The following is a 16201-nucleotide window of genomic DNA, read 5'->3' on the forward strand; positions in this document are numbered from 1 at the left end:
CACATGCTTGGAATGACATGGGGTTTTATTAGAACCAAAAATGAACAACGTTCAAAAAATGTCCGACAGATGGCGCTTCATCTGATTAGAATAGCAATAATTAACATAACAAAGTATGACAAAGCAAAGATGATGATCTTTACAGGAAATGCTCAATATGTCCACCATCATTCCTCAACAATAGCTGTAGTCGAGGAATAATGTTGTGAACAGCACTGTAAAGCATGTCCGGAGTTATGGTGAGGCATTGGCGTCGGATGTTGTCTTTCAGCATCCCTAGAGATATTGGTCGATCACGATACACTTGCAACTTCAGCTAACCCCAAAGCCAATAATCGCACGGACTGAGGTGTGGGGACCTGGGAGGTCAAGCATGACGAAAGTGGCGGCTGAGCACACGATCATCACCAAACGACGCGCGCAAGAGATCTTTTACGCGTCTAGCAATATGGGGTGGAGCGCCATCCTGCATAAACATCGTACGTCCAGCAGGTGTTTATCAGCGAGGCTGGGGATGATGCGATTCTGTAACATATCGGCGTAACTCTCACCCGTAACGGTAGCAGTTTTGCTGTCCAGCGCCATTGTCGGACATTTTGTGAACTTTGTTTTTTGTTTGGTTCTAATAAAACCCCATGTCATTCCAAGCATGTGTGTCAATTTTTACCTCTCTATCTACATATTCCGTGGTTTATTAAGTTTTCAAATTTATACTCACTTTTTGATCACCCTGTATATCGCCTATGTCCGTCTGAGTGTTTAATAAAGTATTATGTGAAAATGTGAAGTTAATCGCTCAAAGTTTGAATATTTTGATAATAACCTTTCCCCTTTATATGTTATACATTCACCCGTATATCACGTTTATTAAAAAGATGAGTCGGTCTAAATAAACACACACGCTTAATAGAATACAGATTTGTGTCAAAATTATGAAGCTGTCGGTGAAGAACTTCGGAGGATTTAAGATTTTGAACACATGAACGTTTACATTTTTAAATAGCTCTATAATTATTACATACAAATTTATATATTTGGCGCTCCAGTAGGTATATAAAAGCACGTGCATATACAACTGCGACGTTGTCTCAAAGTTAGAAAGGAATAGGTGAAGAACTTTCGGAGATAAAAGGTTCTGAATAAACGCGCATTTACATTTTTGTTCATATATATATATATGTAATTAAGAAACTAAATCTATGAAACTGCACAAAAATAGCGTTTAAGGGGGAAATTAATCTCGTCCTTCTCAGGTAAGTTCAGGCTGTAAAATGATCTACTGCATACGGCAAAAATTTCGTATTTTGTCAGCCAAATACTCTGTGGAAGAATAATTAAGGGGCCTTGTATAAAGAACACTTTCTCAGTACACAAGGCAGAAAGCTATTTTCTCCTTACATTTATCAGCGAAATAAATGTAACTGTTATGTTTGCAACATACAACCATGCTGGGAGCTATAAATCTAAGCCTGAGTAGATTGGGATATGAATATGCAAGGATTAATTACGGTACTGGCAAATATGAAGTAGTCATTATGAAACTGGAAAAGAAGTCGTATAATGAATGAATGAAGAAAGACAACGCAACAGGATTTTTCTTTTTCCGTAATTTGACTTTCTCTAAAGTAATTAAGAGAATGAAAGAGAGATTCGAAAATATTACAGAAGAACAGTAAGCCGGAATAAGAATTAAGAGTCATGAATGGTATTTATCTTAAGCCAGGGAAATTAACTCGAATTTAAAATGAAATTAAAAGAGTGCTCAGTGGGAAGTGGGTTTCAGTAAGAAGGCAACCGAGTTTGCTTGAGAAGCAATAAACACCGGAGTCTTGAATCTTTAAAGAGTCGAACTCCCATGTAAAATACAGATTCATACGTCCGATTACTTTACAAATGAGTTGATATGTTAAATATTGCACATTAGGCATGGGAATGTGAGCGATAAAAAGTTTAGAAAAGGTTTTAAGGAAAGTTTAAAATTCTTTGGAAATCGCTAAGTGCACTCATTGTGAAACACTGGCTGAATAGCCCGAGTAATTTGAGCTCCATTTTAAGCAAAAATTAGGTTCTCATGCCTCTCAATGTTTAAGATGTCATATCAACTGAACTATGTGTCGTACAGATAAAATTATGCAGGTACATTCAGCGGTATTTATGAATACTGAATACTGTCCGCAAAATATGCTGTGAATAAAATTGATAGTAAGGCAGAAATAAATTAAAACCTCATGACTTACGCTGAAATTGTATTGCTTGTACACCGGAAACGTAGTAAGCAACAAACTTGTTTCTTTCAACATTTTATGAGGAATGACAGTGAGAGAACTCTCATATACCGAGCGAGGTGGCGCAGTGGTTAGCACACTGGACTCGCATTCGGGAGGACGACGGTTCAATCCCGTCCCCGGCCATCCTGATTTAGGTTTTCCGTGATTTCCCTAAATCGCTTCAGGCAAATGCCGGGTTGGTTCCTTTGAAAGGGCACGGCCGATTTCCTTCCCCATCCTTCCCTCACCCGAGCTTGCGCTCCGTCTCTAATGACCTCGTTGTCGACGGGACGTTAAACACTACTATCCTCCCTCCCTCCCTCCCACCCTCCAGAACTTTCATAAAGGGATGAATTTATATTTAAAGTTTGTTGGAAATCGCTAAGTACTCTCATTCTCAAATACTAGAAGACTACTGTCTGTGTAATTTTCACACCTCGAGTTAGGCTGTCGCGAGAGATATAAACAGTTTTTAACTGTAATACTTGTCTTACAGTGGTAAACCTTTGAAATTAGGATTTTAATCTCTTAATGAGTAGATTGACAGTATTTTAATCTCTTAATGAGTAGATTGACAGTATTTTAATCTCTTAATGAGTAGATTGACAGTATTTTAATCTCTTAATGAGTAGATTGACAGTATTTTAATCTCTTAATGAGTAGATTGACAGTATTTTAATTTTCTCATTCGGTCAATAATTAAACGAAATATTCAAAGGTAATTTTAGTTGCCCTCCTCGCCGTCAGATGGGCCACCTCCAACTGAGTTTTTCAACCTTTATCAATATAGATTTCCAGGACGTTAGCTCTCAATATGGCCGCTTTTTGTGAACTAGAAGCGTTTTCGTCGTAAAGACGTAGGATTTAAGTAACATCGCCAAATCGGGCGAAAGCCGCACTGATGTAGCTGTAATGGCTACTGCCGATTCCTCACGCGAACTAGTTTGTCTTGTTGAAAAGACTCAATTATAGGATAAATCCACATATACTGTAACAATGGATGTGTGTATGTATATGTATGTATGTTCCACATCATCTACAAAAATCACTGGGCCGATTACGACCAAACTTGGTACTCACATCACTTACTGTCTGGAAAGAATTGCTGTAAGGGTAAAAACCATCTACGTGTCAAAGAAATTGCGGTAGGAGTGAAAACGCAGTTTTGTTCACCAAGCGCGAATAGCCACACTTAATTCATCCAGTTTTTGAATGAGAGCATTCAGTGACTTGCAACAAACTTTACATGTAATTTCAAATCTTTAAGAAACATTTATCGCTGACATCCCGGACAAAAAGCAGAAAGGAAGAAAATTTATCCCTTACTACATTTTCGCTGTTAATGTAGTAAAATTGCTGCATGAAGAATGACGTTTCAGTTTATTGCTTCTTTACTGGTAACTCTATTCACAACACATTTCACAGACAATAGCCACATATATCATTCGGTGTACAGCACATAGTTCAACAGATACGTCGTCACAAACATTGAGCTGCGCCAAAATGAAACTGAAGGGCGAAATTTGGTAGAGATACAGGTGAGACACGTGTACAAATACTTGAGATAAGTTAAACGTACGTGAAATGTATTTGACATGTGTGTATGCAGGCAAAGCCACGGGTAAAAAGCTTATTCAAAACCACTGGAGCGATTTGAACCAAATTTGCTACACGTATTAGTTACGATCTGGAAAATAATTATGCTGTGGGGAAGAACCACCAACCTCTCATTGTGGTTAGCGTGATAACGTGGAGACAGAAAGGGAGGGGGTGGAGGAGGAGATGGACGGACAGCAAGAGGGAATGAGGTGGACACAGGCAGGGATGATTAGGAGATGGACAGAGATAGCGAGAGGGAGAAGAAGATACAGACAAGGAGAGAAGAGGAGGAAATGGACATAGAAAAGGGAAAGGTGGGTATGGACATGGAGAGGGGAGGAGGGAATGGACTAATAGAAGACAGGGATAAATATACACACGGGCAATACTGGGTACTCAGCTAGTTAAGGTGAAAATCCACTCGAGTCAAAAATGACGGGTTAGGAGAAAGGAAGAAAGTGGTCAGAATCTCGGACACACTAGAAAACATAAAGCAAATTGAAATGAGTTTTATTACACGCCATTTAGAAAAATCTGGGTCTATAGACGCTCTAAAGTGAGACCATAAAAATAGGAAAGGATACTGGAGGAGATTATGACCTGTGACTAAAAACTTTATTTTTATTCTTTCGATTAATTGGCAACGTACTCTTGCTATATACTGCTTGTTTTTGGTGCCGTACCTACGTCCTGCACAAATTCTTTTGCGTCTAGTCTAGTTTACGTCAGTCCCTACAATTTTACCACTCAGCCGATCCCAAGCGCGCCAAATTAACTGGTACTAGATACTGCACAAGTGACTGACTGACATAACAAAACATCACTACCCCTGTGTTATTTTACGCAGCAGCTGCCACGTATGAACGTGAGCTAATTACTGTTGCAGATTTAATATCTACTGCTGGTTATTTCTCTGCTTGATCGTCGATAAACATTTATTTTGAGAGTGCACATATATTACTTGCTCCAGCAATAATATCGCGTCCCGTGGCAGCAAAGTTTTAAATCGCTGCGCTCTTGTTATTGCAATTCCACACCAGCGAACCTCTCTGACCTTATTTCTCTGTACGTTACACAGTCTAATTAAACTGTGGTACGTAACGAAATTAAAAAAAAAAACATCTGCTCCCGTTTAGTCAACATCACCTAGAGGTGGGTGGTGTAGGTTTAATCTGAATATTACTCACCTGAATATTCTTTTCGTAAGCTGATGCCGTATATTTGATTATGCCTGATTTTGCTGCTAGAACGTGAGAAACATCACGCGCTGCTTTACGAAGAATAGGTAAATGGCGTTAAATAATAATAAAACGTTTTATGTTTAAAACGACGAACATGGGTATTCAGCCTGCTCTTTTTTCTATCTTTTTCACTTCCTTTGATTCAACAAGATTGTAGAGGGCAAACAAATTCCTTTCTTTATAACTTTGTAATCATATTGGCTCGAAATTACAATAACGTAAAATAGGTTTTCTTTTACTTTCTGTTGAATTATTCGCATGAGTCAAAAATAATAATTATCAGCCAACGTATTTTAAAATTCAACAATAGGGATCCGAGGTTGCTAACTACTCATTGAAAAGTCAATATCTTTAAACTTAAACAACACATTTGTTTTTGCCGTTTTATACAGTCGTGGTATAGCCTACCGTTCTCAACAACTTAAATACTTCATTCCCACTGATGCCCAAAGCCTTTGCATAGTAGTTCCCGTACAAAGTAACGAACCATAAACAACTTCTACTGGAAAGCACTACTTTTAATATACCAGTTAAAGTACTCTTCCACTCCAGGAGCGATCATTCTATCCTAATCTCGCCCCACTATACAATTACATTACAAAGATGAGAAGCTACTTCCTATAATTCGGAATAGACGAAGTGTTGTATTTGTGACATACATTACCGGAAAGTGCTTTACAATTGTAACTCTCGCCGAGTTCAGAGTTTTGCGGATTTAAAACAACGCGCCACGACCATAGGCTTCGACCAACTCCTACTATCTCAACACAAGGTGTCTCAGGAGGAATGCTCATCATTCAGGGATATCACAGGCGTGATCATTCGGAACAAAAAAAGTGTAGTAAACGTTGGCTGTAAACGCCAAACCCCGAGAGCTACCAGCACTCGTTCAGTAGAAGAGAGATGCTTCTCAATAGCGAATATAAATAACTGTTCATAGCTCTTAAGATCAGCATCTTAAGAGTCCATGCGTACTGGACATTTCTGCTTCAAGTGATCGCTCATGTCATGACCGTGAATATTGACCATTGTTCCTGAAACAATCTGTATATCAAATTCAACAACACTCCATCCCCCTAACAACAATGCATTTATCACGTCATTTAAATTCATTGCAGACTGGCCGGATAGCTACTTGATTTATATATATTATCTGCCATTATGGACCAGTAGTTCTCCTCTTAGGCGTGACGTTCTATCCACGGCTATGAGATGTAATCTAGTAATTCTAAGATGTTCAAGCCAGGAGTCGCATCCATCAACAAACAATGTGCAATATTACTGGAATACAGGTTTGTAACGTAAAAATTGTAAATGTGTTTCTTGTACATTGTTTGTCGATGTATGCGACTCTCTGCTTGAACTTCTTAGAAACAGAGTCGACCACGGCGTGCGAAACTTAAAATACGCAAAACTTCACGCGTGTACAATGTGCCGCCGGCAAGCTGTTTGAGGCTCGACCTGTCTCGGTACTTCTCGGCTCTGCTCGGTTCTTCCCGGTGTAGTGCGACATTTCATTTATCCGTGTGATGTGACACTTTGTTTGCTGCTGCTTACTTCGGTAGTCACAACTTTGTTCAGTTCGGCAGACTCATGGTGTAAAAGCGGTTTATGCATCGTTCTTAGTATAAAGGAAGTTCATAGGTCCAGTGGCTGTTTGCGCAAAAAGTGGCGGTTTAGCGATCTATCGTGACAATCCTTTAAAAATGGAAGGGAATCGCAGAGGGGACGGATAAGAACTCGCAGTATGCATTATGTAGTCGCATAATCGACGGGTACCGCAGGATTGTCATTGAACTGCATTACTACGCTAAACAGAAAGAATTTAATCATTTAGTTGACTGTGAAAGGGCTAAAAATTATGATTGACAGACAATTTTTACCGGATTCATTGTTCTGTACATCAAGAAACACTTTGTGTCAAATATGCAGGCATGGAACATGTGATGAAATTGGTAGTAGCTAATGGCAAATTTTCTGAAATTGCAACAGTCCTTGATGGAATTAAACGAAGGGCTTGGAGACGTTATATATTATTGGAAAGTAGGTTGTTTAACTTAAGGACATACCTGGAATGAATTTTCGACTTAAGACCCATTATTGTTGAACTTCAATAGAAAAAAGGAAAGCAAGATAGAGAATCGGAGGATCTGGAATGGTATGCAAACCTTGTATTTTAATTGGAGTTCACTGCAGACGTCCCCAGTAAGAAACTGCAAGGTGAGAACCAACTAACTCCTGATTTCATGGTGAAAGTGGATATATTTGAAAAGAAAGTCGCGTTGTGGGAAGGACAAGAAACACCGTCCATTTCCCTAAGCTGACTGGCGTTAGAGAAAACGGAAAGTACGAACAGTCCACTGTGGCGTTGAAAGACCTACAGGAATAGATTTCTAAAAGTTTGTGGACTTTGTCAATCTTACATCTGTTTTTGAGGTGTTTTCCACGAACTTTTGTCGCTTCAGTTGAGAGCTTCCATGTGCATCTGCAAATGGTACTTGTTGGTGCACAATGTTAATTCCCGTTTAAAAGACAAATTCTTCTACGTTCATACCGTGCAGGACATCTACACTGTTTTCCCTGGCAAGAGTTTCCACCTTTCCACGATTATGCTGCAAAGGTGATATCAATTTTTCAATCAAAATATGTGCGTGGAAACCATTTTCCAATTATGAAGCTGAAAGTGTCACTATTATGAGCCAATCTGAGTGACGACACTCTGTCTCTACCCTCATGCCGACAGTTTGTGGCAGATAATAATTAAATAATTAAATAATAAGAATCTTTGCACCCGAGATCCAGCTTTGCAATATTTTCTTCCTCAGTGATTGGTTTTGATAGAAACTAGCTGTCGTCTTGAGATCTTCTGGAAATAATACTACTGTGCTTGAATCGCAAAACGACGACGAGAGAGAGCCCCGTTTATAAAATAAGAGCACCACATTGGCTTGTCAAATACATAAAACAGAGTAAATAAAAAGTTCATAGCACCAAGAATGTGCCCCATAGTAGAGCCTTTCCTCCCGGGTCGTAGTTCTTTTTATTTACTCTTTCATGTATTTGACAAGCCAATGTGGCGCCCTTATTTTATAAACTTGGTGTGCTGTCGTTATTGTTGTGCGATTTATGCGTGGTAATATTGTCTCCAGAAGTTCTTAACACTTTGCTGACCGACGACACCACTGTGGTTTCGTGTGTATGGAATCGCTCAGTGGCTGGCGACACCACAATGGTGTCCTGAGTAAAGTATCGCGCAGTGGCCGGCGACAGCACTTTAGCGTCTTTTGCGTTCTGTTGGTGTTTTGTTTAGGTAACAATAAGTTACACATGTCAACAAGTTTTTTGTTTTTATATGTACTTGCGCCCTATCATCATGACAGACGAAAGAGACGATACGATTATTTACGACGAATGCGCGGAGCAAAACTTGGAGGTTGCCACTACATCGCGTACGTCTCATCATGATCCGATTGACAAATTTTCCGGTCACATAAAGCAACACCAACTAACAGGCCTACGTATTTCCGAAACGAAGAAACTTCAATGTATGTTCCAAAAACAAAAAAAAAAAACTTAATGTCCAAGTCTTGTGGAGTTGCGTTACATCTTGGAGACTGTTTTGCTGCATATCATATGAAAGAGAAATACTAAGTACGAAAGGCAATGCAAATAAACAAATATATGGAAAAATTTTGTATTTATTTACGTATGTATATCTTCGACACTTCATGAAAGTGGGGGAAAAGGGTTGAGAACTTACGAGAACTAAGGATGAGATCAGTAAAACGTAACAATTTATAATCTCTCGATAATGTCAAGAACGGCGGGCGACAAGCCAAGTAATCCGAATTAGCGCTGCCGGCGCCAAGCGAATAAATTTGTACGAGACGTTCAGACGGCAAAGTGTTAAGATGACAGCTAGACTCTGTCGAAACCACTAATTGAGGAAATAAAAATATTTCAACTCGCAATCTTGACCAAAAAAATTCTTATTTATCACAAAATATCAAAAAATGATTCAAATGGCTCTGAGCACTATGGGACTTAACAGCTGTGGTCATCAGTCCCCTAGAACTTAGAACTACTTAAACCTAACTAACCTAAGGACATCACACACATCCATGCCCGAGGCAGGATTCGAACCTGCGACAGTAGCAGTCGCGTGGTTCCGGACTGAGCGCCTAGAACCGCTAGACCACCGCGGCCGGCTCACAAAATATCAAATCGCGCCCAGCGACATGTGCAAATAGTAAATTAAATAATACTAAAAATTTGCTTTGATTGTATGCTGTGTTCTTGGGAAATATGAAACAAATCTGCTTGTCACATGTCGTGCTTTCACAGATTTCTCCTACTCCTGTTCAGACAGCGTGGCTTGAAGGAGGAAGTGAGCACTCTGGCGAGTGAGATGGCGTGCGAGAGCAGAGTTCTTGGCTGTCTCTGTCGTAGAACATAGGATTTTCTCCCCAGAAAAACGCTGTGTTATCAAATGCTACATTGCCCATCGCGACGAATTCTCCCTATAAATACATACACGGCATGCTACTTTGAATCAGTCTTCCAACTGCCATCCATTCAGAAATGTAAGCCTGTCACTTTCATTTGTTTGGAGATTTTGAAGTTGTGGATGTGACACAATAACGTACTAAAATCAGTTTTGCTAACTTGCACCTTTCTCTTGTCAGCTTTACTCCCTAGTAACAATATATCAGTTAAGGGCGTAATTGTAAGGGTGCACGATCTTTCCTGGGACACGAGAAATGTATCAAATTTCTTGTTGGATCGTACACTTATATTGGGTAGCAACCATGTTGGATTATGACTGCGTATACGAGGAGTCAACTTACAACGTTATAAAATATTTTTAGTTTTGTAACTCTGTAAATATTTTGATAATGAATTGTTTGCCTACAGCCTGTGTACACTAAACTGTTCTCAAAACGGTTGGAAACGATGGAGCATAAAAATGAATAAGCTAAATCGCTAAAATACAAAAAAATAATAATGTTTATTTACAGGTCGATTCAGGACAAAGCAAGAAAAGAGGGAAAAGCAAAACGAAGTCCAGGAGCACCATGACTGAGAGGTAAGGTCGTATCTGAGAGAATTTAAGTTCAGTAGTTTGGTGTGAAATATGGGTGTACAGCTTTTGTGTGATCGTTAAACATGGTAATCTCCGATTGTGGATTTCAAAAAAGTTTATTTCAATTCAGCTTCGAGTAATTCTTATTTTCATGCAGATATCACGAAGGGGGGCAGGGTATATATATTTGTGATAGTTTTGTCGTCGTCGTCGTCGTTGTGTTCTATGCTGATCTATCCTGTGCATGTTTCTCCATCTCTGCATAGTCACTGCAGCCTGCATCGATTTGAAACTGCTTATTACCGTTAGGTCTTGGTCTTCTTCGACAATTATCATTGTCCATAGCTCTATCTAAATGACGATTCCTTGTTGACTTAGTGTGTATCCTATGTGCTGTTTTTTTCTTCTAGTCTTGCCGACTTGATTCAGCATCTCTTCAGTGGTTATCCTATCTACCTGAAATGTTTCCCACTTCAGACCTGACAGGCACAATGCTTTCCACAGTGGAAGCTAGCAACGCAGTGGAGACAGACAGTGCCTGGGTGCCACTGGTGCCTTGCTGGCAGGAGCAGTCCAGCAAGCTCATTGTCAGGAGCGACGTAAGCCGCTATTAACCAGTGACTGCTTTGCAAGAGTTACCTCGTCATGTTCCGCCGCCTCCCCGATGCTGAAGTCGTGCTTAAACGTGGGCGTTGTTTTTATTTATGCGCTGTTGACGTGTTTACGCGTCCAACTCCTCCGACTCTCTCACTGGTTTGGACGAGTTACTTCCCTATATCGGCGACTAAAAACGTTTTGAGTATTTACCGTGCATGCCTCTTTGAGTGGTATCGTTTGCAAAAATCCTCGTATGAAATATGGCGATCGTTATGACGCAGTGGTGAAATTGGACCCACTGCTCTCGATCGTCCATCGTATATAAAAATCAATAAATGGAGAACGAAATCAGATATCGTTCTGCTCTCAATTTTAAATAAAATTCCGCTCTCTGTATTCCACACACAGTAATGTATGAGCTAAAATCAACCATATTCAGCGTTTACACAAGCGTTTTTACCACTGTAATCTCTCTAATTTCGTGCAGTGCTTTACTTAATTTGATGCAGCACAGTAATTATGGCCAATAAAGAACTCCAGTTCTTTATTAAGCAAAGATGCCAGACTATAAGACGTGCAAAACTCAGATTTCCTTAGCCGAACATTTCCCTTAAAATTGGATGATACGTATTTCACAGCGGCTGGAACGTCCCCTCTCAGCGCAGGTAGCAGCATACAGTACAGTGATAACTAAGCCATATTCAGCATGGAATGCAGAAAGCAGTTCTGTAGCATTCAAAAGATTAAGTAAGCTCTAGGAGTGACGTCTGTGGCTAGAAATAGTCATCCTGGTTCGATCTCAGCCGCCCGCAGCCGAAGACTTCTACTGTAAGGAGTGGCTCTGAGCACTATGGGACTCAACTTCTAAGGTCATCAGTCCCCTAGAACTTAGAACTAGTTAAACCTAACTAACCTAAGGACATCACATACATCCATGCCCGAGGCAGGATTCGAACCTACTGTATGGAGTCACCCTTGTTCTGCCAACTGGGTTGTCAAAGAGGGCAGTGGAGCGGACAGAGGTTCGACGCACCCTCTTGCTCCTGGGGTGGCAAAAATAGAACGGTCAGCAATGATCAACTGCCAGAGGATGCGTAAGGTAATAGCACCCACTGCATTAAAGACATGTAAATATAATCACAGATCATGTGGCCTGTAATTGAATAACTGTCATGATGATCCCTCCACTGGTAAAAGTCCATTACAATCTCAGAGAGGAGGACTAACAAGGGTGAGGTATCAGTGAGGAAAATATAGAATGACCAAGAAAAGAGTAACATGATCCAGCCTACAAGTCAACGAAAATAGTTGAGGTTTACCTGTACGCTAGCAGAAGATGAAGAGACGGAGGATGTACGCTGGTGTGCAAAACTTAAGGAAGAAAGTAGTTTTCACCTGATGTATCACTGCCAAGGGACATAGCTCAACCAGACTTGGACCATAAATGGGAAGAACTGTTACAGTATAGTACGGAAAGCAACTAAACGAAATACGCAATGAGACGAACAGAAATGACAGTTTTATCACAAACAATAAATAGTTACAATAAAGTCATCGCAGTTTGTAACCGTCTCCTGAACATTACAAAAGAGGAATACGATTCATAATAGGATGTGTGATCACCACGAACAGAAGTACAGACTCTGTAACGTGCTCCCATTCCGGCCACAAGGTTGGTAAGAAGTTCTCGTGTCAGGGCGTTCCATTCCTTCACCATCGCGGCTGACAGGTATTGGGTGGTCGTTGGTGCCTGTGGACGTGCTGTAATGCAGCTCCCCAACACTTCCCATACGTGCTCGATGGATTTAAGTTGGGGGAATGGGCAGGCCAGACCATTCTCTGAATATCCGTTCGTTGAAAGAGCTCTTCCACCTACGCAGGTCGATGCGGTCGCACATTGTCTTCCACAGAAATGAAGTCTGAGATGAATAAATCTGACAAGACGCACATGGGGAAGGAGTACAGTTTCACAATAACGTTGAGCAGTTCTAAAACCTGAAGTTCAGAACGCCAATGTAACATTATGCCTCCCTACACCATAATACTTAGGCCACTAAAACGATGATCTTCGACAATGTTCCTAGATGTTCCCACCTCTCGTCATATAAGGGAAAGACGTGTATGTGTACGTACGTGTACATGGGCAATGACTCCACCACCTTCAGTGTTGCGTATGACCCCCTGCAGGAATCTCAAACTAGCGAGTATGGAGAACATGGAGAGGAACTGCAGATAGATGGCTCTGGGTGGGAGAGTGTGTCGGCTGGAGGCGTGCTGAGATAGACGGTGCAATTACGATAAACGCTGTCTCCACATGTTGCAGTGGCTAGCGCAACTGACTAGTAAGTAGCAGGTCCTGGGTTGGGATCACGGTCTGGGACACATTTTGATTTGTTGCTGGTGACTGCATGAAGTAGTGCTTCAGCTGACAGCAATAGTTCCTTCCCTTCTCTTTCCTTTCCTTCCTCCCCCTGCAATTTCAATTCTCATAATACATTATGTTTCATCCAGCTTTCCTGTTTTTCCGTTTATCTTCACTGCGAAAAACTGCAATAGCTAACTTTCACTGTCACTGTTTAGGAAATACAGAAACAAGACGGCCCTTCCCAGTGCTTGAACCTCTTCCTCCCGATCTCGCCGTTGGAAGAGGTAATTTTAACTAGAATCCGGATAGGGCACTGTCTTATTAGCCATCGACATCTTTTAAGTGACGATCCTCCCCCGCTTTGTCCCCACTGCTCTCGGCCGTGGACGGTGCGACACCTTTTACTTCAGTGCCCCTATTTTACTCCGCTACGCGCCCGTTTACAGCTGTCGCCTGATATATCTTCTATTTTAGCAGATGACACGCGCTCAGCCGATCGCGTCCTCGAGTTTATCAATGCCAGTGAGATGACGTCGGTCATTTGAAACTCTTTTGGTGGAAAACAACCCCCACTTCTATAGTGGTTTTCTAAGCTTTCCTTCTGTTTTTTAGTTTCCCCACTTTTAAAGTTTCGCTCCAATTGCTGCTGATTTCCAATTCTGTTTTATTTACCCTTTCATAAGCTACAGAATGGACGCTAATGACGGTAGCAGTTTTGTGCCCTAAAACCATTACAAAAAAGTATGATGGACATTTGATGGTGTATCTACAGGGTGGCGCACGAAATGTGTTACCAATTGTTTCTTTCACAATTTTTACGACGCACGTTAGATATCCTGCTGGGATCTCTACAGCAGTACCAGCAGCGCTTGGAAAAACAAATGAGTTACGAAATGACGTGTAATTCACGATATTGCCGCTAGGAGACTAGTAAGCAGCAATGGCTGACAATGGAAGACTGACGACACAGCAACGATCGACAATTGTTACTTTTTCATCAAACGTAAAGCCTTATTGTGACTTAGAGGCGTTTTCGACAACAGTTTAACACACGATGGGTCCCTTGCAAGAAGACCATACACAGGTTGTACGATAAATTTGTACAGGAAGGAACAGTATTGGAAGCGAAGCGACCTCGGCCTAAGCCTGTTTGTTCGCTGGAGAATATTGAAGTGGTACGAGTTGCTGTACAGGGAAGTTCCGGGAAATCGCGTAGAAAGGCAGCAGTGAAATTGGGAATATCCAGACGGTACGTTCAACGCATTCTTAAAAGTGACCTCCATATGTATCCATACAAGATGACCTGTGCACAGAAGCTCACTGAAGAACACAAACAGCAGGGACTACTGTTTGCTCAGTGGACAGAGGATAGGGAAGAAACTCTCAACAACGTTTGGTTTTCAGACAAGGCGCATTTTCATTTAGATGATGTGGTTAACAAACAAAATGTACGCTTTGGGCCTCTGAAAACCCACAAGTGTTTCATGAACGACAACATTATGCTCTGAGGATTAAAGCGTGGGCAGTAATTTCTAGTCACGGACTTATTGGAACCTTTTTCTTTGAAGAAACTGTGAACAGCGAGCGTTATTTGAGCATGCTTCGCAATAGCTTCATTCCACGGCTTCTTGCTACTACCTTGCCCTTCAACACTCAGTGGTTCATGTAAGATGGAGCACGGCCACATACTGCAAACACCGTGTTCGAGTTTTTAGACGAGCATTTCGACATGCGGATCATTTCACTCAGGTTTCCAGCTCGCTTCAATGACGAACAAAATTGGCCCCCCAATAGTCCAGACCTCAATCCATGCGACTTTTTTCTTTGGGGTACCTAAAGGAAAAAATTTTCCCGAAACGTCCACGTGATTTAATGGAGCTCAGAAGACTTATTCTTCAAGCTTGCAGTGAAATTATGGAAGACACATGCTGTAGGGTAATCACTAACTTCAGTGTTCGTTTGAAGGAAGTTAGGAAACGAAATGGTGGACATATTTAGCATGTGCTGAGTTAGAACAAATCTCCATGGACGGCTCTTCATTGTAGTATATGTTCCTTTCAGATTGTATTGACAATAAAGTTCATATTTAAAAACAAAATGGTAACACATTTCGTGCGCCACCCTGTTTAATTTGTGCGTGTGCGCGTGTGTGCGTGTGTGCGAGCGCTGAAGACGATGTAGGAGGGCTGATAGCACACAAGCTGTGATGTTGCGCAGCAGTCGCGGCAGCCGTGGGCGGCGCCGCGGAGCTTCTGGCGCAGTGAAGGCGGCGGCGTCGGACGCGGAGGTGGCGCGGGTGCTGCTTGAGGAGGGGGCCCGCGCGTGACGCAGGCGGCACCGGCTGGCGCTGTGCACGCTAGCGCTGCTCTACGCCGCCGTGCTGGCCGTCTGCATGGCGCTCGTGCACGCTGCTGTCTCTCCGCACGGGCTGTTGCTGCTCTCCTACACCAGGCTCAGGCCGGCAGCCTGACTCTCTGACCACTGTAGTACGTCTTTGTCTCGCTAAATATGCAGCTCCGAGTGTACAGCAGATCGCTAACGCACAGTGCAAGTCGTTTCAGCCCGAATCGTTTAACGTAATCCAGGGTGCTGGTGGGGAGGAGGGGATGTGACTTAAATTTTCCAATCACTCGCAGCTTCTTTCATGTATACTTACTTATAGCCATTTCCAAGCATGTAAGGTGGTGGATGTTAGCTGTTACGTTAAGTATTTCAAAAAGGCATCCCACATTCTTACAGGAGACAGTACTGGCCAATAGTAAGAAAAAAACTTGACATAAACGCATGTAAGGGAAACAAAATATTTCCTGAGATTTGGTGATGTTACAAGTGGGACTTACTTAAAACACAACACTCAGTCTATTTATCAAATGTTTGATAATGAGAACACTTAGTGGCTTCCAAGAAACTTGACATGTACATTTTTGGGGCGCCATCAGTCTCTCAATGAAGAACCCAAATCTAATAAAAGCAGCATAATTAGCGTTTTGTGTCTTCAGCGTTGAAGGTTTTACACTCATAGCGCCAAATATTCTCATTTCTAGAGCAA

The 16201-nt window shown here is 41.5% G+C and overlaps 1 protein-coding gene across 1 annotated transcript in view; it reads left to right on the plus strand.

The window, feature by feature from the left end:
* Positions 1-15622, plus strand: part of LOC126092801 (transmembrane protein 26) — a 102998-nt gene extending 87376 nt beyond the window's left edge. Inside the window, exon 7 of the mRNA XM_049908529.1 lies at positions 15484-15622. Within this exon, the coding sequence (XP_049764486.1) occupies positions 15484-15622 (139 nt within the window). The remainder of the gene's footprint in view (positions 1-15483) is intronic.
* The last annotated feature ends 579 nt before the right edge of the window (positions 15623-16201 follow it).

Source organism: Schistocerca cancellata, chromosome 7 (genome assembly GCF_023864275.1).
Source record: "Schistocerca cancellata isolate TAMUIC-IGC-003103 chromosome 7, iqSchCanc2.1, whole genome shotgun sequence".
NCBI classification, from domain to species: Eukaryota; Metazoa; Arthropoda; class Insecta; order Orthoptera; family Acrididae; genus Schistocerca; species Schistocerca cancellata.